Source organism: Capra hircus, chromosome 25 (genome assembly GCF_001704415.2).
Source record: "Capra hircus breed San Clemente chromosome 25, ASM170441v1, whole genome shotgun sequence".
In the NCBI taxonomy this organism is placed as follows: domain Eukaryota; kingdom Metazoa; phylum Chordata; class Mammalia; order Artiodactyla; family Bovidae; genus Capra; species Capra hircus.
In genome coordinates, this window is record NC_030832.1 from 19,344,509 (window position 1) to 19,368,564 (window position 24,056).

At 40.3% G+C, this 24,056-nt stretch overlaps 1 protein-coding gene across 1 annotated transcript in view; it reads left to right on the forward strand.

Moving 5' to 3' along the window:
- The window catches only part of LOC102180820 (ATP-binding cassette sub-family A member 3-like), a 260,388-nt gene that overhangs the window by 21,798 nt on the left and 214,534 nt on the right, over positions 1-24,056 (forward strand). The window contains exons 5-6 of the mRNA XM_018039866.1: positions 13,623-13,879; positions 23,890-24,000. Of these exons, the coding sequence (XP_017895355.1) occupies positions 13,623-13,879; positions 23,890-24,000 (368 nt within the window). The remainder of the gene's footprint in view (positions 1-13,622; positions 13,880-23,889; positions 24,001-24,056) is intronic.

Below are 24,056 nucleotides of genomic sequence, written 5' to 3' on the forward strand. Positions count from 1 at the left end.
TGTCTCCTAAGGCAAAAGTAAAACTTAAGAATTAAGCTTAAAAGCTTTTGCACAACAAACATCAACAAAATTCCACTTCTCATATGGAATGAGAAAAAATATTTGCTAATGGTATGGCAGACAAGGGGTTAATATCCAAAATACACAAACAGCTTATACAACTCAATATCAAAAAAGCTAACGACCCAATCAAAAAATGGGCAGAAGACCTGAATACACATTTTTTCCCAAAGAACACGTATGGATGGCCAACAGACACATGGAGAGGTGCTCAGTATCACTAATTATTAGAAAAATGTAAATCAGATGAGATAATACTTCATTTATATCAGAATGGCTGTCATCAAAAGTCTACAAATGACAAATGTTGACCAGAATATGGAGAAAAGAGAATCTCTTGTACACTGGGTATGGGAATAGAAAACAGTATGGATACTTAAAAAACTACAATTAGAACTACTATATGATCCAGTAGTTCCACTCCTCAATATACATCTCAAAGAAAATGAAAACCCTGACTAGAAAAGATACATGCACCCAGTGTCCATAGCAGCAATATTTACAATAGCCAAGATATGGAAGCAACCCAAGTGAAAAGCCAAGATATGGAAGCAACCCAAGTGACTTTCACTTTCACTTGGGTTGCTTCCATATCTTGGCTATTGTAAATATTGCTGCTATTATTCTTGCCTGGAGAATTCCATGGACAGAGGATCCTGGTGGGCTACAGTCCATGGGGTCACAAAGATTCAGATACAATATATACATATATACTGTGCTGTGCTTAGCCACTCAGTTGTGTCTGACTCTTTACAACACTATAGACTGTAGCCTGCCAGGCTCCTCTATCCTTGGGGGTTCTCCAGGGAAAATACTGGATTAGGTTGCCATGCCCTCCTCCAGGAGATCTTCCCAGCCCAGGGATCAAACCCAGATATCTTGCAATACAGGTGGATTCTTTACCATCTAAGCCCTCAGGAAAGCCCCAGAATATTGGAGTGGGTAGCCTATCCCTTCTCCAGGGGATCTTCCTGACCCAAATATTGAACTGGGTTTTCCTGCATTTCAGGTGGATTCTTTACCAGTTGAGCTTCTAGGGAAGCCCATATGCATATATAATGGGATAAAAAAGATATATAATGAAATATTACTCAGTCATAAAAAAGAACAGAATTCTGCCATTTGCTGCAATGTGAATAAACCTAAAAAATATTATGCTTAGTGAAATATAAGTCAGAAAAAGACAAATACTTTGTGATATATGTGTGGAATCTAAAAAATAAAATTTACATACATGACAAAATAAAAAGACCAACTGATATAGAAAAGAAAACTAGTAGTTAGTTACCAGAGGGGAGAGGAAATTAGGATATAGGATTAAGAGATACAAGCTACAATGTACAAAATATATAAGTAACAAGGATATATTAATTGTACAACATAAGGAATTATAGCCATCACTTTTTTATAGCCATCATTTTTGATATCTTTTTTTAATTGAGGTGTATTTGATTTATAATGTTGTGCTAGTTTCTGGTATATAGCAAAGTGAACTCAACATATTTCACATATATATATACATTCTTTTTTTTTAAATATTATTTTCCATTATGACTTTTCCCAGGAAATTGGATATAGTTCCTTAAGCTATGGGTTCCCCTGGTGGCTCCGACAGTAAAGAGTCTGCCTGCAGTGCAGGAAACCCAGATTCAATCCCTGGGTTGGGAAGATCCCCTGGAAAAGGAAATGGCAACCTACTCCAGTACTATTGTCTGGAATATCCCATGTACGGAGGAGCCTGGAAGACTGCAGTCCATGGGATCGCAAAGAGTCGGACACGACAGTGACTTCACTTTTTTCTTTCCTTGGGCTATACAGTTGGACCTTATTGTTTATCCTTTCTTAATGTAATAATTTGCACCTAATAACCCCAAATTCCCAGTTCATCACTCTCCCTCTCCTCCACCCCCTTGGCAACCACAAATCTGGTTTCTATGTTTGTGAATCTGTCTCTGTTTTGTAGATAGGTTCATTTGTGCCGTATTTTATATTCCACACAGAAGTAATATATGGTATTTATCTTCCTCTTTCTGACTTACCTCACTTAGTATGATAATCTCTAGTGGCATCTGTGGTGCTCCAAATGGCATTGTTTATGGCTGTGTAGCATTCTACTGTATACATGCATGATATCTTGTATATACCTTCATCTGTTGATGAACATTTTGGTTGTTTCCACATTTTGGCTACTGTGAACACTGCTGCTATGAATATAGGGGTTCGTGTATCATTTTGAATTACAGTTTTGTCCAGGTATATGCCCAGGTGTACTGTTTTTTAGTTTTCTGGGGAACCTCCATACTGCTTTCCATAGTGGCTATTTTGTAATAACTTTTAATGGAATATAACCTATAAAAATACCAAATCACTATGTTGTACACCTAAAACTAATATAATATTGTAAATCAAATATATGTCAATTCAAAAAGGAAATTTAAAAACAACAATCCCTCTACATGACAGAGTTTCAAATAACACAAAATTTATTTATTTATGTATTTAAATATTTATTTTAAAACATAACTATTCAGAAGTTCTTTGTATATTCTAGATACATTTATTGCTGGTACCAAATGTTAAAAGTGCATTTTTCCAATTTGTGATTCTATTGTCCTTTATTTAAGGAAATATTTAATTTGATATATAGTTCATCAGTTTCGTCATGTGGCTCTTCTTCTGAGATCATTTGAGGAGCCTGCCCCTTCTTCTAAGTTCAAAAATATTGTCCTAATATTTCTTATTTTTCCTTCTACGATTTGAATGTAATCCATGCGGAATTCACGTTTGTATGTGGTTTTGGCTAAGTGTTAAACATTATTTTTCTCCATGTGGAGTAAAGCAATTTCACCAAAACTACTTAAAGTAATCTGTTCTGAAATTCTCTCTTTATTCCCTTTTAGTCTGTGTATTCTTATATATCAATTACATTACCTTATCAGTACAATATCATATTACTATTAAAATGTTTACTGTTTCTTAATATCAACTGAGATAGACTTCAAGGAAACCCAGATTATGAAATTAAGAAGCCACTTTTAAGTGGCTATATAACTATTGTCACTGAAATAAAAGAAAATAAACATACAGTGATAGGAAAAATAAATTTCGGAAGAGAAATATAAACAATAAAAGAGGAATAAAACACAAAGTCTAAAATTGGAAAATACAAGAGAAATTTAATATTCAAATGAAGATGACAGAAGAAAAAGCGAACTAGAAACAATAAAATATAACCATTCTGAAAAAAAAAATTTTTTTTAAGTGGTAGTTCACTGAGATGTGGGAAAATACTAAATGTTTTACATCTGTATAATTAAAGTCCTTCAGAAATAAGAGAGAAGAGGGCAGGAAAAAAATATGTGTAGCAAAATGGTGGGAAACAGGTCAGTACTCCCCCCAGTTGCTGCCTTTAGCCCCTTCTTGGCTGGGCAAGAAACAGACACCTGTGGGTGAACCAAAGACAGAGGTGCAGCCAAAACCGAAGCAGAGCCCTAGAGGCTGTTTGACTGAGGAAGACCTGAAATCTTTCCTTCAAGCTGCACAAACCATAAATTAATCCCACACAGAGAGCTCGGTAAACTTGGTGCCTAGAGTACATTTTAATGGAAAATTGCTCCTGCAACTGAGCCAGGTCTACCTTTAGCAGCTGTGGACTTGTGGCCATGTACACAGGGTAGGGAGTGTGATGGGCCATGTCAAAGTTTGAGCTGACTCCACACTACCCATAGTGGGTCCAGTGACCTAACTAGAGGTCTTGGAGGATCTCCTGGGGAAGTGGGAGTTGGCTGTAGTTCACTGTGGGGACAAGGACACTGATAACAGAGGCCCCAGGGAATTTTGTTGTTGTTGTTCCTGTTTTGTTTTTTTCAATTTTGTATTTTTAAATTTTCATTTATTCTATTTTTATTTTCTTCAGGGAATATCTTTTTAGCTTTATGCTGTTTTTTTTTTTTTTCTGTTTTGTTGTTGTTTGTTTTGGTTTGGTTTTGGTTTGGTTTGTTGTTTTCTTTTTTTTTTTCTTTGTTTTGTTTTATTTTTGCTATTTGTTTTGATTTTTGTTAGTCTGTTTTGTTTATTCTGTTTTTGGACAGGCCACATGGCTTGCCAGGATCTTGGATCCTTGGCTGAGGGTTGAACCCAGACTCCCCACAGTGGCAGTGGTGAGTCCTCGCTGGGGACCACCAGGGAATTCCCAACCCCAGGGAGTTTTCCTGAAGGAAGAAAAAAAGAAGCAGATGGGACTCACACCCCTGGGTGGAAGCTGAAGGAGAGGAGAAGGTATATCCAGGGAAGCCTCCTCACTGTCCCTCAAGATCAGATGAAATAGGAGAGCTTTGAGGGCTATCAGAGAGGAGTGCAGCAGCTGGTCTGTGGCAAGCAGGACAGAGCAAGATTTACAGGATGGTCCATGCCTCAATCTTAGATGGTGTCTGCCAGTGCTAGCAGGGACTGGATGCTAAAGCATGGGCTTTGGAGAGCGCAACTAAGGAGAAGACTTCTGTCAGCTGCATGGAGACAACCTCAAGAGACAGAATTGAGGAGCTCTGCAGCCTGATTGCTCCTGGAGGAAACATTGTCTCCTTTCGAAGTGAGATACCCTGAGTGGTACACAAAGGGTGGGGCCCCCATCAAGGCCTCTGTACCCACACCAGCCCCTTCCTCCACAGGAGCTGGGAGATGGCTCTTGCCAAAGTGAGCTCACATGCGCCAGTTGTTACCACCTCTTTCTCCCTCCCACCTAAGCAATCAAACATGCCCCAGTCATTTGCTGCCCTCACCCCATTTCATCTGAACAGAGAGCAGATGCCTGAGGGTGGCCCACATGCAAAGTTTGTGCCCAAACTTAAGCTGAGTCTCAGAGGCTGTGTGACCAAGGAAGAACTGAAATCACTTCTTGCAGCTGCACAAGGTGTGGGTTAAATCCCTGTGATGGACTTAGTAAACCCAGCACCTGTGGAACATCTAAATGGACAGTGAGTGTCCCACAACTGAGACAGGTTTGACTTTAGCAGCTGTGGACTTTGTGGGCACACACATGCAGAGGTTGGGCCAGGTCAGAGTCTGAGCTCCCCACCATAGTGCCTACAGGAGGCCTCATGACCTTCCTAGAGGTCTTGGAGGGCCTCTTGAGGAGGTGGCGGTTGACTGTGGTTCACAAGGATGGCAATGACACTGATAGCAGAGGCCACAGGGAATTGTAATATTATTTTTTTGTTTGTTTTAAACATATTTTATATTTTTCTTTTTTGTTTTACTTTAATTTTTGTTTTGTTTTTCTGTTTTTTGTTTTTGTGTATTATTATCTTTGCTTTTCTGGGGCTTTGTCTTGTTTTTATTCTTTGTTTTGGTTTGGAATTTTTTTCTTTGGTTGTTTTCTTTCAACAACCAGAAAAACAGGAACACAGCCCCACCCATTAGTAAACAGGGGCCTAAAGTTGAACTAACCTTACAGACACCCCAAAACATGCCCATTGACACAGCCCTGCCCACCAGAAGGACAAGACTCATCTCCCTCCCCCCAGAAAGGCTGTGCAAGCCCCTAGATGGAACCTTCCCACCAAGGGACAGGCACCAGAAGCAAGAGGAAGTACAATCCTGCAGCCTTAAGAGTGGAGACCACAAACACAGACAAAATGAGATAACAGAAATATGTTACAGAAAAGAGAAATGTGAAACCCTACAAGACCAACTAAATAAAGAGGAGATAGGCAATCTACCTGAAAAATATCAGAGCAATGATAGTAAAGATGATGCAAGATCTTGGGAAAATAAAGGTACAGATAGAGAAAGTACAAGAAATGTATAACAAAGATCTAGAAGAACTAAAGAACGGATGAACAGTGATGATGAACAATCTAATAACTGAAATGAAAAAGACAGCAGAAGGAATAAAGAACAGAATAGCTGAGGCAGTAGAATGGATAAGTGAGCTGGAAGATAGAATGGTGGAAATCACTGCTGCAGAACAGAATAAAGAAAAAAGAATGAAAAGAAATGCAGACAGTCTTAAGAAACCTTTGGGACAACATTAAACCCATCTGCAGTCAAATTATAGTGATCCCAGAAGAAGAAGAGAAAGAGACTGATAAAATACTCAAAGAGATTATAGTAAAAAAAAAAAAAAATTCCCTACCACGGGAAAGGAAATAATCACCTGAATCTAGGAAGTGCAGAGGGAGTTTTTCTCCCAAAAATAACATGTTAAGGTTTGGGAGAAAAATTAGGAGGATACAATGATTAGAAATAACTCTGTAATGTTTGTATGTTGATACAAGAAAAACTGAAAAGAATAAAATTAATTATCTGATTTCCAACCTTAAAAAATTAGTAACTACTGTCACGCGAGTGTATGTTCCTCGATTCTTTGTCTCGTCACAACAAAGATTTGGAGTGACGGACATTAAATCCCCCTCGGCGAGTCACAGCTCTCCGGTCTTGGATAGACCGTGTTATAGCTCTCAGGTCTCAAATGGACTGTGTTATAGCTCTTAGACAAATCAGTGTTACAGCTCAGTGTTACAGCTCTATTTTATTTAGAAGATAGCAGGAAAATCCATCTTTGAGGCGTGAGGACACATTGATCTAAAGACGTGAGGAGACCGCCCCAGCATGCAGGAGAGAGAGAGCTGGCTTTGGCTCCTCTATTTATATGTTTATCTCTCCCTGGGCCTGTCCTATGTAAATTGGGCCAGCCAGGAGTGTTGTTTGTTTTACTTGAGGTCCTCACTCCGGTCCTCGGACCTTCTTTTGTTTCATTTTCTCGGGCTTTTCCCTTCCTTGTCTGTAGCCCCCGCCATTTTGGACTCCTTTTCCCTGTTCTACCTACCTAACACTGCTATACATAAAATGCAATATGCAGCTACAGCTAGCAGAAGGCATAGCAAGCAGCTTCTTAGACCAAGGGCATCACAGAACAGGCAGGGCAAGCCAGGCTTGCACCCCATAGCCTGGGGTGCTGCTTCAGCAATGAGAACCATAACTCTGTTTCCAAAAGGTTCCATACTTGAGGGAATGACTGTGGAAGCTCTAAACTAAGTTTCTTGGACTTGAGGATGTTTCTGGGGAGAAATCTCAGCATGAATTCAGAAGAAAGGGAGATGCTTTGAGTGGGATGTGAATATACTGTGGAGAAGAAGCCAATTCTGACTCCATGTCAGAAACTGTTTCTTTGACTTGCTTTTCATTGCTTTTGTTATTATAATCATGCAGAATGCTCTGCCTCAGAGAATCCTACCCACCTGCCTGACTGTACTAAAGTGCCTTTGTTCAGAACTCTGTCCACCTGTAGATGGCAGGAAGAAATTAACACATCCCCTGCCTGAGGCTTGCCATTCTAGGAGATGTTTGCAAGATTAATGGCCTTTTTACTTTGCTTCCTCACCCCACCCCCCAATCTCTGATCTATAAAAGAACCAAACCCAGATAATATGGTTATTTTGAGACATTAGCCTTCCATCTTCTTGGTCAGCTGGCTCCCTGATTAAAGTCTCATCCTTGCCTTAGATTGATTAACTTCTAAGGTACTGGAGTAGAAGGATGTGTGCTCATCTTCTCCTGCAAGAATACCAAAATCACAACTAGTTGCTAAACAACCATCAACAGGAGAATGTTGAATCCTAGCAGAAAAAGATAGCCTGCATCCAGGGGCAAAGGAGAAACCCCAACAAGACAGTAGGAGGGGTGCATTCATGTTTAAAATCAAATCTCAGACCCACCAGATGCTGAGGGGATGCAAAAAAAAAAAAAAAATTGTGCTCACAAGGACCCAGGGAAAGGAGCAGTGACCTCCACAAGGGACTGAGCCAGACTTACCTTTGGGTGTCTGAGTGTCTCCTGCAGAGGCACGAGTCAGCAGTGACCTACCACGAGGACAGGGGCTCTGGCTGCATCAGACCTGGGTGGCAAGGTGTGAGGCATAAGTCCTCTTGGAGGAGGTCACCATTAGTTCCACTGTAGAGCCACTGAGCAGATGACCCATGAACTGGAGAACAATTATACCAAACAAGTTCTTGCACTGTTGCAAAGGTTCTAGGGCCCACAAGAGATTTCTTAACCTGGGAAATCCAGCAAAGGGACTGAGAATCCCCAGGGAATTTGATTTTGAAAGCCAGTGGTATTTGATTATAGAACTTCCACAGGAGTGGGGAAAAAGACTTGGAGGGCACAAACAAAACCTTGTGCTCACCAAGACCCAGGGGAAAGGAGCAGTGGCCCCACAAGAGACCGAGCCAGACTTGCCTGTGAGTGTCCTTGAGTCTCTGGTGGAGGCATGAGTTGACAGTGGCCTGCTGCAGGGTCAGGGGCACTGACTACAACAGTCCTGAGAGGCCTGGTATGCTCCATAAGTCCTTTTGAAGGAGGTCACCATTACCCCCTCTGGCCAAATTAAAGGGAGGGAACACAGACCCACCTATCAGCAGAAACTTGGATAAAAGATTTCCTCAGCATGGCCTTGCCCACCAGAGCAAGACCAAATTTTCCCCACAGCCACTCCCTCCCATCAGGGAAGGTTCCACAAGCCTCTTATCCTCATACATCAGAGGGCACACAAAATGAAAACCACAGTCCCCGGAAACTAAACAAACTGATCACATGGATCACAGCCTTGTCTAATGCAATGAAATTATGAGCCATGCCATGTAGAGTCCCCCAAAATGGACAGATATGGTGGAGAATTCTGACAAAACATGGTCCATTGGAGAAGGGAATGGCAAACGACTTCAGCATTCTTGCCTTGAGAACCCCATGAACAGTATGAAAAGGCAAAAAGATGGGACACTGAAAGATGAGCTCCCCAGGTCAGTAGGTGCCTAATATGCTCCTGGACAAGAGCAGAGAAATAGCTCCAGAAGAAATGAAGAGGCTGAGCCAAAGCAAAAACAGCGCCCACTTGTGGATGTGTCTGGTGGTGAAAGTAAATTTTGATGCTGTAAATAATATCGCATAGGAACCTGCGATAGAATAGTAAGTCCATGAATCAAGGTAAATTGGAAGTGGTTAAACAGGAGGTGGCAGGAGTGAACATCAATATTTTAGGAATCAGTGAACTAAAATGGAACAAAAGGGTCGAATTTAATTCAGATGGCCATTATATCTACTACTGTGAGCAAGAATCCCTTAGAAGAAGAAATGAAGTAGCCCTTATAGTCAACAAAAGAGTCCAAAATGCAGTGCTTGGGTGCATTCTCAAAAACAACAGAATGATCTCTGTTTGTTTCCAAGGCAAACCATTCAGTATCACAGTAATCCAAGTATATGCCCCAACCAGTAATACTAAAGAAGCTGAAGTTGAATGGTGGTAAGAAGACCTACAGGACGTTTTAAAACTAACACCAAAAAAGGATGTCCTTTTCATCTTAGGGATTGGAATGAAAAAGTACAGAAGGCAGGAGTTACCTAGAGTAACAGGCAAGTTTAGCCTTGGAGTACAAAATGAAGCAAGGCAAACCAAGAAAACGCACTAGTCATAGCAAACACCCTCTTGCAACAACACAAGAGATGACTGTACACATGGACATCACCAAATGGTCAATACCGAACTCAGATTGATTATATTCCTTGCAGCAAAGATGAAGAAGCTCTATACAGTCAGCAAAAACAAGACCAGGAGCTGACTGTGACCCAGATCACGAACTCCTTATTGTAAAATTCAGACTTTTGCAAAATTGAAGAAAGTAAGAAAAACCACTAGACCATCCAACTGTGACCTAAATCAAATCCCTTATGATTATACAGTGGAAGTGACAAATAGATTCAAGTAATTAGATCTGATAGAGTGCCTGAAGATTTAAAGACAGAGTTTCGTGATATAGTACAGAAGGCAGTGATCAAGACCATCCCAAAGAAAAAGAAGTACAAAAAGGCAAAATGGTTGTCTGAGGAGGCCTTACAAATAGCCAAGAAAACGAGAAGCTAAAGAATTCTGGAAATAAAAGCAAAAATAAACAAATGGGATCTAATTAAAATTAAAAGCTTCTGCACAACAAAGGAAAATATAAGCAAGGTGAAAAGACAGCCTTCTGAATGGGAGAAAATAATACCAAATGAAGCAACTGACAAACACCTAATCTCAAAAATATACAAGCAACTTCTGCAGCTCAATTCCAGAAAAATAAACGACCCAATCAAAAAATGGGCCAAAGAACTACATAGACATTTCTCCAAAGAAGACATACAGATGGCTAACAAACACATGAAAAGATGCTCAACATCACTCATTATTAGAGAAATGCAAATCAAAACCACAATGAGGTACCACTTCACACCAGTCAGAATGGCTGCGATCCAAAAATCTGTAAGCGATAAATGCTGGAGAGGGTGTGGAGAAAAGGGAACCCTCCTACACTGTTGGTGGGAATGCAAACTAGTACAGCCACTATGGAGAACAGTGTGGAGATTCCTTAAAAAATTGCAAATAGAACTACCTTATGACCCTGGGCATACACACTGAGGAAACCAGAATTGAAAGAGACACATGTACCCCAATGTTCATCGCAGCACTGTTTATAATAGCCAGGACATGGAAACAACCTAGATGTCCATCAGCAGATGAATGGGTAAGAAAGCTGTGGTACATATACACAATGGAGTATTACTCAGCCATTAAAAAGAATTCATTTGAATCAGTTCTGATGAGATGGATGAAACTGGAGCCAATTATACAGAGTGAAGTAAGCCAGAAAGAAAAACACCAATACAGTATACTAACACATATATATGGAATTTAGGAAGATGGCAATGACGACCCTGTATGCAAGACAGGAAAAAAGACACAGATGTGTATAACGGACTTTTGGACTCAGAGGGAGAGGGAGAGGGTGGGATGATTTGGGAGAATGGGAATTCTAACATGTATACGGTCATGTAAGAATTGAATCGCCAGTCCATGTCTGATGTAGGGTGCAGCATGCTTGGGGCTGGTGCATGGGGATGACCCAGAGAGATGTTGTGGGGAGGGAGGTGGGAGGGGGGTTCATGTTTGGGAACGCATGTAAGAATTAAAGATTTTAAAATTTTTTTAAAAAAAAAAGGCAAAGGAGAAAAGGTAAGATACACCCATTTGAATGCAGAGTTCCAAAGAAAGCAAGGAAAGATGAAAAAGCCTTCCTCAGTGATCAATGCAGACAAATAGAGGAAAACAATAGAATGGGAAAGACTAGAGATCTCTTCAAGAAAATTAGAGATACTAAGAGAACATTTCATACAAAGATGGACACAATAAAGAACAGAAATGGTAGGGGCCTAACAGAAGCAGAAGATATTAAGAAGAGGTGGCAAGAATACACAGAAGAACTATTCAAAACAGATCTTAATGACCTAGATAGCCACAATGGTGTGATCACTCACCTAGAGTCCATCTTGGAGTGTGAAGTCAAGTGGGCCTACAGCACTACAAACCAAGTGTGAAGCAGCACTACAAACCAAGTTAGTGGAGGTGATGGAATTCCAGCTGAGCTATTTTGAATCCTAAAAGACGATGCTGTTACAGTGCTGCACTTAATATGTCAGCAAATTTGGAAAACTTGGCAGTGGCCACAGGAGTGGAAAAGATCAGTTTTCATCCCAATCCCAACGAAAGGCAATGCCAAAGAATGCTTAAACTGCCATACAACTGCACTCATTTCAAATGCTGGCAAAGTAATGCTCAAAATTCCCCAAGCTAGAGATCAAATTGCCAACATCTGTTGGATCATAGAAAAAGCAAGAGAATTCCAGAAAAACATCTACTTATTGACTATGCTAAAGCTTTTGACTGTGTGCATCACAACAAATTGTGGAAAATTCTTGAAAAGATTGTTATACCAGACCACCTTATCTGCCTCCTGTGAAACCTGTATGCAAGTCAAGAAGCAGCATTTAGAATCAGACATGGAACTACAGACTGGTTCCAAATTGGGAAGGGAGTACATCAAAGCAGTATACTGTCACCCTGCTTATTTAACTTATGTGCAGAGTACATCATGCAAAATGCCAGGCTGGATGAAGCACAAGCTAGAATCAAGATTGCCGGGAGAAATACCAGTAACTTTATATATGCAGGTGACGCCACCATTATGGCAGAAAGTGAAGAGGAACTGAAGAACCTCTTGATGAATGTGAAAGTGCAGAGTTAAAAAGCTGGCTAAAAACTCAACATTTAAAAAACTAAGATCATGGCATCCAGTCCCATCACTTCATTGTATATAGATGGGGAAACAGTGACAGACTTTATTTTCTTGGGCTCCAAAATCACTGAAGATGGTGACTGCAGCCATGAAATTAAAAGACACTTGCTCCTTGAAAGAAAAGCTATGACCAACCTAGACAGCTTATTAAAAAACAGAGACCTCACCTTGCCAACTGAAGTCCATATAGTCAAAGCTATGGCTTTTCCAGTAGTCATGTATGGATCTGAGAGTTGGACCATAAAGGTAACTGAGCACCAAAGAATTGATGATTTTGAGCCATGGTGCTGGAGAAGACTCTTGAGAGTCCCTTGGACTTCAAGGAGATCCAACCAGTCCATCCTAAAGGTCAATCCTGAGCATTCATTGGAAGGATTGATGTTGAAGATGAGATGAAACTCCAAACTTTGGCCACCTGGTGTGAAGAGCTGAGTCATTCGAAAAGACCCTGATGCTGGGAAAGATTGAAGGCAGGTGGAGAAGGGGACAGCAGAGGATGAGATGGTTGGATGGCATCACGAAATCATTGGGCATGAGTTTGAGCAAGCTCTGGGAGATGGTTCAGGACAGGAAAGCCTGCCATGCTGCAGTCTATGGTATCACAAAGAGTCGGACGTGACTGAGTGACTGAACAACTACAAAATACATAAAATAGATAAACAACAAGAGTTTATTGTATATGGAATTATATTCAATTTCTTATACTAACCTCTAGTTGAATATAATCTGAAAAAATGTACCTGAGTTACTATGCTGTACACTTGACACTATCACATTATTGTAAATCAACTATGCTTCAGTTTTTAAAAAAAGCAGTTTGAGTCTATCCCAAGTGTAATTATTTTTTGTTAGTCTCACCTATTTTACCAATGCATAGGGCTCTGTATTTGTAAATTAAAAGCACATTCCAGGTAAAAAAAAATAAGTAAAAGAAAAGCAAGTTACTTCCTAAACTGCCTTTTAGCGTTATGGATAACTTGGTTTCACTGAAACAATTTTCCTTGGGGTCCAAACTGTATTATTCACTATATATATATATCTGTCAATCTGACTTTCACATCTTATTTTACATTTCCAAGTCTTCATCTCACCAGTGTTTAATTAAAGTTGCATTTTTTGTAAATATGAATTACATTTACCAAGTCTACCACTTTTATTAAATATATTTAATTTTTAGAAGATGTTAATTAGATTCATCTGAAGAAATAACCCTTGTTTCTATGTGAGAACTATAATAGGTTCTCAGAGCTATTATGTTCAGTTGGCCCTGATGCAACACTAAGTTCAGGTTCTATATGTGATAAACTGTGACTGACTTCAATTACCTTGCTTTTTGCATGTGTCTGATTAGATGTTCTTTAGCATGTTTTACTTGATGATGTTTATTTTATCATATAGGGTACATCAGAGAAGGATTCCTGGCTATACAGCATGCCTTAGATAAGGCCATCATTCTATATCATGAGAACAGTGCTAGACAGTTGTTTGATGATATCAACATCTTTGTACAGAGATTTCCATATCCAGCTTATCCTGATGACGGATTACTTTTACTCACTGGTAGTTTCCTTCCTTTGATGTTCGTACTCATGTTCTCTCCAATCGTACTTTCCATCATTCGATCTATTGTATGGGAAAAGGAAAAAAAATTGAAGGTAATCCAAATTATTTTCTTATAAAGTTTCTTTAAAGGATTTTTAAGCATGTAGAGTTCTGTTACACAGAGGATTGGATTATTTCTGCATGTTCAGCATTATGGATGGTTGTTGCATCCCATAGAAGCAGATTATATCCCAGTAACAACAAATACAGAGCAGGAAGAGTGAATACCAAGCTGGCTGATTTCCAGAAGCAAACGGTGGAGCAGCAGAAAGGTAAAAGTAAAACCTGATGGCAAGAAGGGACACGGTAAAAGGTTACTAGACGAATTTGATGTTTCTAGTACCTACAGTAACAATTTCAAACAATTCAAGTCCTAGCTAATCTAATATGAAGCATCACACTATAGGCCTATTTACCTTCATATATGCTCCCCTAGCTAACATGTGTGATTTTCAACAAAGGATTGTAAGCCACACCAAAAATTAAGAAAAAAATGTTTCAAAGAGACAAATCTGAAATCAAAATCAGACTCAGATAAGTCAAAGTTGTTAGAAACACCAGACGAGTTTTCAGTTCAGTTCAGTCACTCAGTCGTGTTGGACTCTTTGCCACCCCATGGACTGCAGCACTCCAGAGTTCCCCTGTCCATCACCAACTCCCGGAGTTTACTCAAGCTCATCAAGTCAGTGATGCCATCCAACCGTCTCATCCCTTTTGCCCTTCTCCTCCCGCCTTCAATCTTTCCCAGCATTGGGGACCTTTCTGGTGAGGCAGTTCTTTGCATCAGGTGGCCAAAAGTATTGGAGATTCAGCTTCAGCATCAGTCCTTCCAATGAATATTCAGCACTGATTTTCTTTAGGATGGACTGGTTGGATTTCCTTGCAGTCCAAGGGACTCTCAAGAGTCTTCTCCAACACCATAGTTCAAAAGCATCAATTCTTTGGCGCTCAGCTTTCTTTATACTCCAACTCTCACATCCATACATGACTACTGGAAAAACCATAGCTTTGACTAGATGGACCTTGCTGGCAATGTAATGTCTCTGCTTTTTAATATGCTGTCTAGGTTGGTCATAGCTTTTCTTCCAAGGAGTAAATGTCTTTTAATTTCATGACTGCAGTCATCATCTGCAGTGGTTTTGGACCCCCCAAAATAAGGTCTATCACTGTTTCCATTGTTTCCCCATCTATTTGCCATGAAGTGATGGGAATGAATGCCATGATTTTAAGTTTTTTGAATGTTGAATTTTAAGCCAACTTTTTCACTCTCCTCTTTCACTTTCATCAAGAGGCTCTTTAGTTCTTCTTTACTTTCTGCCACAAAGGTGTTGTCATCTGCATATCTGAGGTTATTGATGTTTCTCCTGGACGTATTCCAGTTTGTGCCTCATCCAGCCCAGCATTTTACATGATGTACTCTGCATGTAAGTTAACTAAGCAGGGTGAAATATACAGCCTTGACATACTCCTTTCCCAATTTGAAACCAGTCTGTTGTTCCATGTCCAGTTCTAACTGTTCCTTCTTGACCTGCATACAGATTTCTCAAGAGGCAGGTAAGGTGCTCTAGTATTCCCATCTCTTGAAGAATTTTCCACAGTTTGTTGTGATGCACACAGTCAAAGGCTTTAGCATAGTCAATAAAGCAGATGTAGATGTTTTTCTGGAATGTTCTTACTTTTTCAATGATCCAGCAGATGTTGGCAGTTGGAGCTCTGCTTCATGTGCCTTTTCTTTATCCAACTTAAGCATCTGGAAGTTCCTGGTTCACGTACTATTGAAGCCTGGCTTGGAGAATTTTGAGCATTACTTTGCTAGCATGTGAGATGAATGCAGTTGTGCAATAGTTTGAGCATTCTTTGGCATTGCCTTTCTTTGAGATTGGAAGGAAAACTGATCTTTTCCAGTCCTGTGGCCGTGCTGAGTTTTCCAAACTTGCTGGCATACTGAGTGCAACAGTTTCACAGCATCATCTTTTAGGATTTGAAATAGCTCAACTAGAATTCCATCACCTCCACTATCTTTGTTCATAGTGATGCTTCCTAAGGCCCACTTGACTTTGCATTCCAGGATGTCAGGCTCTAGGTGAGTGAACACACCATCATGGTTATCTGGGTCATGAAGATCTTTTTTGTATAGTTCTTCTGTGTATTCTTGCCACCTCTTCTTAATATCTTCTGCTTCTGTTAGGCCCCTACCATTTCTGTCCTTTATTGTGCCCATCTTTGCATAAATTGTTCCCTTGGTATCTCTAATTTTCTTGAAGAGATCTCTTGATATCTCTTTCCCATTCTTTTGTTTTCCTCTGTTTGTCTGCATTGATCACCGAGGAAGGCTTTTTTATCTTTCATTGCTATTCTTTGGAACCCTGTGTTCAAATGGGTGTATCTTTCCTTTTCTCCTTTGCCTTTAGCTTCTCTTGTCTTCTCAACTATTTATAAGGCTTCTTCAGACAACCATTTTGCCTTTTTGCACTTCTTTTTCTTGGGGATGGTCTTGATCACTGCCTCCTGTACAATATCATGAACCTCCATAATTCTTCAAGCACTCTGTCTATCTGATCTAATTCCTTGAATCTATTTGTTGCTTCCACTGTATAATCATAAGGGATTTGATTTAGGTCACAGTTGGATGGTCTAGTGGTCTTTCCTACTTTCTTCAATTTTGCAAAAGTCTGAATTTTGCAATAAGGAGTTCATGATCTGGGTCACAGTCAGCTCATGGTCTTGTTTTTGCTAACTGTATAGAGCTTCTTCATCTTTGCTGCAAGGAATATAATCAATCTGAGTTCAGTATTGAACATCTGGTGATGTCCATGTGTACAGTCATCTCTTGTGTTGTTGCAAGAGGGTGTTTGCTATGACTAGTTCTCTTGACAGAACTCTGTTAGCCTTTGCCTTGCTTCATTTTGTACTCCAAGGCCAAATTTGCCTGTTACTCCGAGTATCTCTTGACTTCCTACTTTTACATTCCAATCCCATATAATGATAAGGATATCTTTTTTGGGTGTTAGTTATAGAAGGCCTTGTGGGTCTTCATAGAACCATTCAACTTCAGCTTCCTCAATATTAGTGGTTGGGCATATACTTGGATTACTGTGATGTTGAATGGCTTGCCTTGGAAATGAACAGAGATCATTCTGTTGTTTTTGAGATTGCATCCAAGTACTGCATTTCAGCCTCTTTTGCTGACTATGAGGGCTACTCCATTTCTTCTAAGGGATTCTTGCCCACAGTAGTGGATATAACGGTCATCTGAAGTAAATTCACCCATTCCAGTCCATTTTAGTTCACTGATTCTTAAAATGTCGATGTTCACTCTTGCCATCTCCTGTTTGACCACTTCCTATTTGCCTTGATTCATGGACCTAACGTTCCAGGTTCCTATTCAGTATTGTTCTTTACAACATCAGACTTTACTTCCATCACCAGTCACATCCACAACTGGGTGTTGTTTTTGCTTTGGCTCCATCTCTTCATTTTTTCTGGAGTCATTTCTCCACTGTACAGTTCAGTTCAGTCACTAAGTCATATCTGACTTTTTGCGACCCCATGGACTGTAGAACGCCAGGTCTCCCTGTCCTTCACCAACTCCCGGAGTTTACCCAATTTCATGTCCGTTGAGTTGGTGATGCCATCCAACCATCTCATCTTCTGTCATCCCCTTCTCCTCCTGCCTTCAATCTCTCCCAGCGTCAGGGTCTTTTCAAATGAGTCAGCTCTTCACATCAGGTGGCCAAAATTTGGAGTTTCGTCTTCAACATCAATCCTTCCAATGAACACTCAGGATTGACCTTTAGGATGGACTGGTTGGATCTCCTTGAAGTCCAAGGGACTCTCAAGAGTCTTCTCCAACACCACAGTTCAAAAGCATCAATTCTTCGGCACTCAGCTTTCTTTATACTCCAACTCTCACGTCCAAACGTGACTACTAAAAAAACCATAGCCTTGACTAGATGGACCTTTTTTGGCAAAGTAATGTCTCTGCTTTTTAATATGCTCTCTAGTTTGGTCATAAGTTTCCTTCCAAGGAGTAAGCGTCTTTTAATTTCATGGCTGCAGTCATCATCTGCAGTGATTTTAGAACCCAAAAAAAAACAAAGTCTGCCGCTGTTTCCATTGTTTTCCCATCTATTTGCCATGAAATGATGGGATCAGATGCCATAATCTTAGTCTTCTGATTGTTGAGCTTTCAGCCAACTTTTTCACTCTCCTCTTTCACTTTCATCAAGAAGCTCTTCAGTTCTTCTTCACTTTCTCCCATAAGGATGGTGTCATCTGCATATCTGAGATTATTGATTTTTCTCCCAGCAATCTTAATTCTAGCTTGTGTTTCATCCAGCCCAGTGTTTCTCATGATGTACTCTGCATAGAAGTTAAATAAGCAGGGTGACAATATACAGCTTTTATGTACTCCTTTTCCTATTTGGAATCAGTCTGTTGTTCCATGTCCAGTTCTAACTGCTGCTTCCTGACCTGCATATAGATTTCTCAAGAGGCAGGTCAGGTGGTCTGGTATTCCCATCTCTTTCAGAATTTTCCGCTCTTCTCCAGTAGCATATTGAGTACCTACCAACCTGGGGAGTTCATCTTTCAGTGTCCTATCTTTCTGTCTTTTCAAAGTGTTCATGGGGTTCTCAAGTCAAGAATACTGAAGTGGCTTGCCATTACCTTCTCTAGTAGACCACGTTTTGTCAAAAGTCTCCACCATGACCCTTCCATCTTGGGTGGCCCTACATGGCATGGCTCATAGTTTCATTGAGTTAGACAAGACTGTGGTCCATGTGATCAGTTTGATTAGTTTTCTGTGATAGTTGTTTTCATTCTGTCTATAAGAGGCTTATGGAAACTTCCTGATGGGAGAGACTGACTGAGTGGGAAACTGGGTCTTGTTCCGATGGGTGGGGCAATGCTCAGTAAATCTTCGGTCCAATTTCCTGTTGATGGGTAGGGCTGTGTTCCCTCCCAGTTGTTTGGCCTGAGGCCAAACTGTGGTGAAGGTGATGATGATAATTGAAGGACCTTCTTCAAAAGGTCGTGTGCACCACTGGGGCATTCAGTGCCCCCGGCCCTGCTGCGGTCCACTGCTGACCCATGCTTCACAGTTTAAATTACTGTGATTAATAATTTAAGGCACTAAAGGAAAAGGTAGATGTGTCCAGGATCCTTCAGACCATCCCTATTTTCTGAAATTCACTTGAAGGATTCATGGGACTCAGCATGTAGGTATGCTAACAGCTAAGGTTTCTTTTAATGGTAGAGTAAGTGTAGGTGATAGCTGAATCATAAGAGAAAATGACACAGGCAAAGCCTAGAGTAATTAACCTGCAGGCTTCGGCAAGTAATTTCACAAGAGGTCAAACGGCATACTCTTGCACCAGTGATGAAAACCCAGCAACATATTTGTGATGTTCTTGTCCAGAGAAATCCATTAGAGATTCAGCATCCAAGGTTTTGATTGGCATGCTGGTTATAGTATATAAGCACCTTTGGCCTACCACATACCAAAATTCCAAACTCCTAGACAGCAGATATCCAGCATACACCATATTATTTGTCCAAACAGGCATAGTCAGCTACACTTATCATTTAGAAAATGTTTTATATCAGTGAAGGGAGTGCTTTATCACCCAAATTTCCATATACCAACCAAAGGCCAATCTTACAAACATGCCTTCTTTAAAAATAGTAGTGTCAAGCTTTCTCTTTTCAACACATCAGATAACATGCACAATCAGATAGGTAATGCTATTGGAAACAGCTGAGCACTGAAAAATTAATGCTTTTGAACTGTGGTGTTGGAGAAGACTCTTGAGAGTCCCTTGGACAGCAAGGAGATCCAACCAGTCCATCCTAAAGGAAATCAGTCCTGAATGTTCATTGGAAGGGCTGATGTTGAACCTGGAACTCCAATACTTTGGCCACCTAATGCGAAGAACTGACTGATTTGAAAAGACCCTGATGCTGGGAAAGATTGAAGGTGGGAGGAGAAGGGGATGACAGAGGATGGCATCACCGACTCAATGGACATGAGTTTGAGACAACTCTGGAAGTTGGTGATGGACAGAGAGGCCTGGTATGCTGCAGTCCATGGGGTTTCAAAGAGTCAGACATGACTGAGCAACTGAACTGAACTGAACTGATTAGAAACAGCAAGCTATAAGGAGTCAAATGGAATTGCTAGAAATTAAAAAAGCGTGCTGACAAAAATGAAGAATGCCTTTGACAGACTCATAAGTAGACTTGACCTTGATGAGGAAAAAATCAAAAATTGAGTACAAGAAAGTTGAAATTACACAAACTTAAGTGAAAAAAGAAAACACTATGTAAAGATTCAGAAGAAAACATTGAAAAGCTATAGGACACTGTCAATGATATAGCGTGTATATAATTGAAATTCAAAAAGGAGATGTGAAAATAGAGTTAAAGAAATAATAGCAGAGACTTTTACAAAATTAATGGTAGACATCAAACCACAGTTCCAAAACGCTCAGAGACAAACTAGAGAGGAGGAAAAGACTCATTACCTACAAAGAACAAGTATAAGAAGTACTGCTGACTTCTAATTTACAATTGAATTTTTTAAAAAAGAAAGAAGCCATAAACACATTTATCTAATATCCCTGGAAGTAGATATAATGAAAAAGAGATCTTAATCTTGATATTTCAAAGTTTAATATTAAATACTCTCCATTTTGGTTTAATACTAGGTGTAATGTTGACAAAAGATTTCTGAACTCAAGAGAAAAAGATTTGAATGTCAGTACTGCCTTTACTGTTTCTCACTTCCACTGTATAATAAGGGATTTGATTAAGGTCATACCTGAATGGTCTAGCAGTTTTCCCTGCTTTCTTCAATTTCAGTCTGAATTTGGTAATGAGTTCATGATCTGAACCACAGTCAGCTCCTGGTCTTGTTTTTGTTGACAGTATGGACCTTCTCCATCTTTTGCTGCAGAGAATATAATCAATCTGATTTCGGTGTTGACCATCTGATGATGTCCATGTGTAGAGTCTTCTCTTGTGTTGTTGGAAGAGGGTGTTTGCTATGACCAGTGCATTTTCTTGGCAAAACTCTATTAGTCTTTGCCCTGCTTCATTCCACATTTCAGGGCCAAATTTGCCTGTTACTCCAGGTGTTTCTTGACTTCCTACTTTTGCATGCCAGTCCCCTATAATGAAAATGACATCTTTTTTGGGTGTTAGTTCTAAAAGGTCTTGTAGGTCTTCATAGAACTGTTCAACTTCAGCTTCTTCAGCGTTACTGGTTGGGGCATAGACTTGGATTACTGTGATATTTAATGGTTTGCCTTGGAAACGAACAGAGATCACTCTGTCATTTTTGATATTGCATCCAAGTACTGCATTTCAGACTCTTTTGTTGACCATGATGGCTACTCCATTTCTTCTGAGGCATTCCTGCCCACAGTAGTAGATATAATGGTCATCTGAGTTAAATTCACCCATTCCGGTCCATTTTAGTTCACTGATTCCTAGAATGTCGACGTTCACTCTTGCCATCTCTTGTTTGACCACTTCCAATTTGCCTTGATTCATGGACCTGACATTCCAGGTTCCTATGCAATATTGCTGTTTACAGCATCAGACCTTGCTTCTATCACCAGTCACATCCACAGCTGTGTATTGTTTTTGCTTTGGCTCCATCCCTTCATTCTTTCTGGAGTTATTTCTCCACTGACCTCCAGTAGCATATTGGGCACCTATTGACCTGGGGAGTACCTCTTTCAGTATCCTACCATTTTGCCTTTCCATACTGTTCATGGGGTTCTCAAGGCAAGAATACTGAAATGGTTTGCCATTCCTTTCTCCAGAGGACCACATTCTGTCAGTGGAAGTGAGAAATAGATTTAAGGGCCTAATCTGATAGATAGAGTGCCTGATGAACTATGGAATGAGGTTCGTGACATTGTACAGGAGACAGGGATCAAGACCATCCCCATGGAAAAGAAATGCAAAAAAGCAAAATGGCTGTTTGGGGAAGCCTTATAAATTGCTGTGAAAAGAAGAGAAGCAAAAAGCCAAGGAGCAAAGGAAAGATATAAGCATCTGAATGCAGAGTTCCAAAGAATAGCAAGAAGAGATAAGAAAGCCTTCTTCAGTGATCAATGCAAAGAAATAGAGGAAAAGAAAAGAGTGGGAAAGACTAGAGATCTCTTCAAGAAAATTAGAGATACCAAGGGAACATTTCATGCAAAGATGGGCTTGATAAAGGACAGAAATGGTATGGACCTAACAGAAGCAGAAGATATTAAGAAGAGGTGGCAAGAATACACGGAAGAACTGTACAAAAAAGATCTTCACAACCTGGATAATCACGATGGTGTGATCACTCATCTAGAGCCAGACATCCTGGAATGTGAAGTCAAGTGGGCCTTAGAAAGCATCACTACGAACAAAGCTAGTGGAGGTGATGGAATTCCAGTTGAGCTGTTTCAAATCCTGAGAAATGATGTTGTGAAAGTGCTGCACTCAATATGCCAACAAATTTGGAAAACAACAGTGGCCACAGGACTGGAAAAGGTCAGTTTTCATTCCAATCCCAAAAAAAGGAAATGCCAATGAATGCTCAAACTACCGCACAATTGCACTCATCTCACACGCTAGTAAAGTAATGCTCAAAATTCTCCAAACCAGGCTTCAGCAATACGTGAACCATAAACTTCCTGATGTTCAAGCTGGTTTTAGAAAAGGCAGAGGAACCAGAGATCAAATTGCCAACTTCTGCTGAATCATGGAAAAAGCAAGAGAGTTCCAGAAAAACATCTATTTCTGTTTTGTTGACTATGCCAAAGCCTTTGATTGTGTGGATCACAATAAACTTTGGAAAATTCTGAAAGAGATGGGCATACCAGACCACCTGACCTGCCTCTTGAGAAATCTGTATGCAGGTCAGGAAGCAACAGTTAGAACTGGACATGGAACAACAGACTGGTTCTAAATAGGAGAAGGAGCACGTCAAGGCTGTATATTGTCACCCTGCTTATTTAACTTGTATGCAGGGTACATCATGAGAAACGCTGGACTGGAAGAAACACAAGCTGGAATCAAGATTGCCGGGAGAAATATCAATAACCTCAGATATGCAGATGACACCACCCTTATAGCAGAAAGTGAAGAGGAACTCAAAAGCCTCTTGATGAAAGTGAAAGAGGAGAGTGAAAAAGTTGGCTTAAAGCTCAACATTCAGAAAACGAAGATCATGGCATCCGGTCCCATCACTTCATGGGAAATAGATGGGGAAACAGTGGAAACAGTGTCAGACTTTTTTGGGGGGGGCTCCAAAATCACTGCAGATGGTGATTGCAGCCATGAAATTAAAAGACGCTTACTCCTTGGAAGAAAAGTTATGACCAACCTAGATAGCATATTCAAAAGCAGAGACATTACTTTGCCGACTAAGGTCCATTTTGTCAAGGCTATGTTTTTTCCAGTGGTCATGTATGGATGTGAGAGTTGGACTGTGAAGAAGGCTGAGTGCCGAAGAATTGATGCTTTTGAACTGTGGTGTTGGAGAAGACTGTTGAGAGTCCCTTGGACTGCAAGGAGATCCAACCAGTCCATTCTGAAGGAGATCAGCCCTGGGATTTCTTTGGAAGGAATGATGCTAAAGCTGAAGCTCCAGTACTTCGGCCACCTCATGCGAAGAGTTGACTCATTGGAAAAGACCCTGATGCTGGGAGGGATTGGGGGCAGGAGAAGAAGGAGACAACAGAGGATGAGATGGTTGGATTGCATCACTGACTCAATGGACATGAGTCTGAGTGAACTCCGGGAGTTCGTAATGGACAGGAAGGCCTGGCGTGCTGCGATTCATGGGGTCGCAAAGAGTCGGACATGACTGAGGGACTGAACTGAACTGAACTGCCCTTACTAACCGCATAAGTGTAATCAACACACATGACTTTCTGAGCCTTAATTTTTTCACTCATAAAATGATATTATCCATTTAAATATGTTTTTATGAGAATGTAGTTTTTAAATGTATGTGAAAATGTTATGAATTGCCGATATATTTAATATTTGATTTGTTTTGAATTTCCTACAGGAGTACCAGCTTACAATTGGACTTAAAAGTTGGATGATCTGGGCTGCGTATTTCTTCATGTTCTTCTTTTTTTATATCTTTATTGTCTGTTTGATATGTGTGTTAGTCTTTGCCAAGGCAAGTGTTAGTTTCATGCCGCCCAATAGAAATGAGTCATACATGTACTA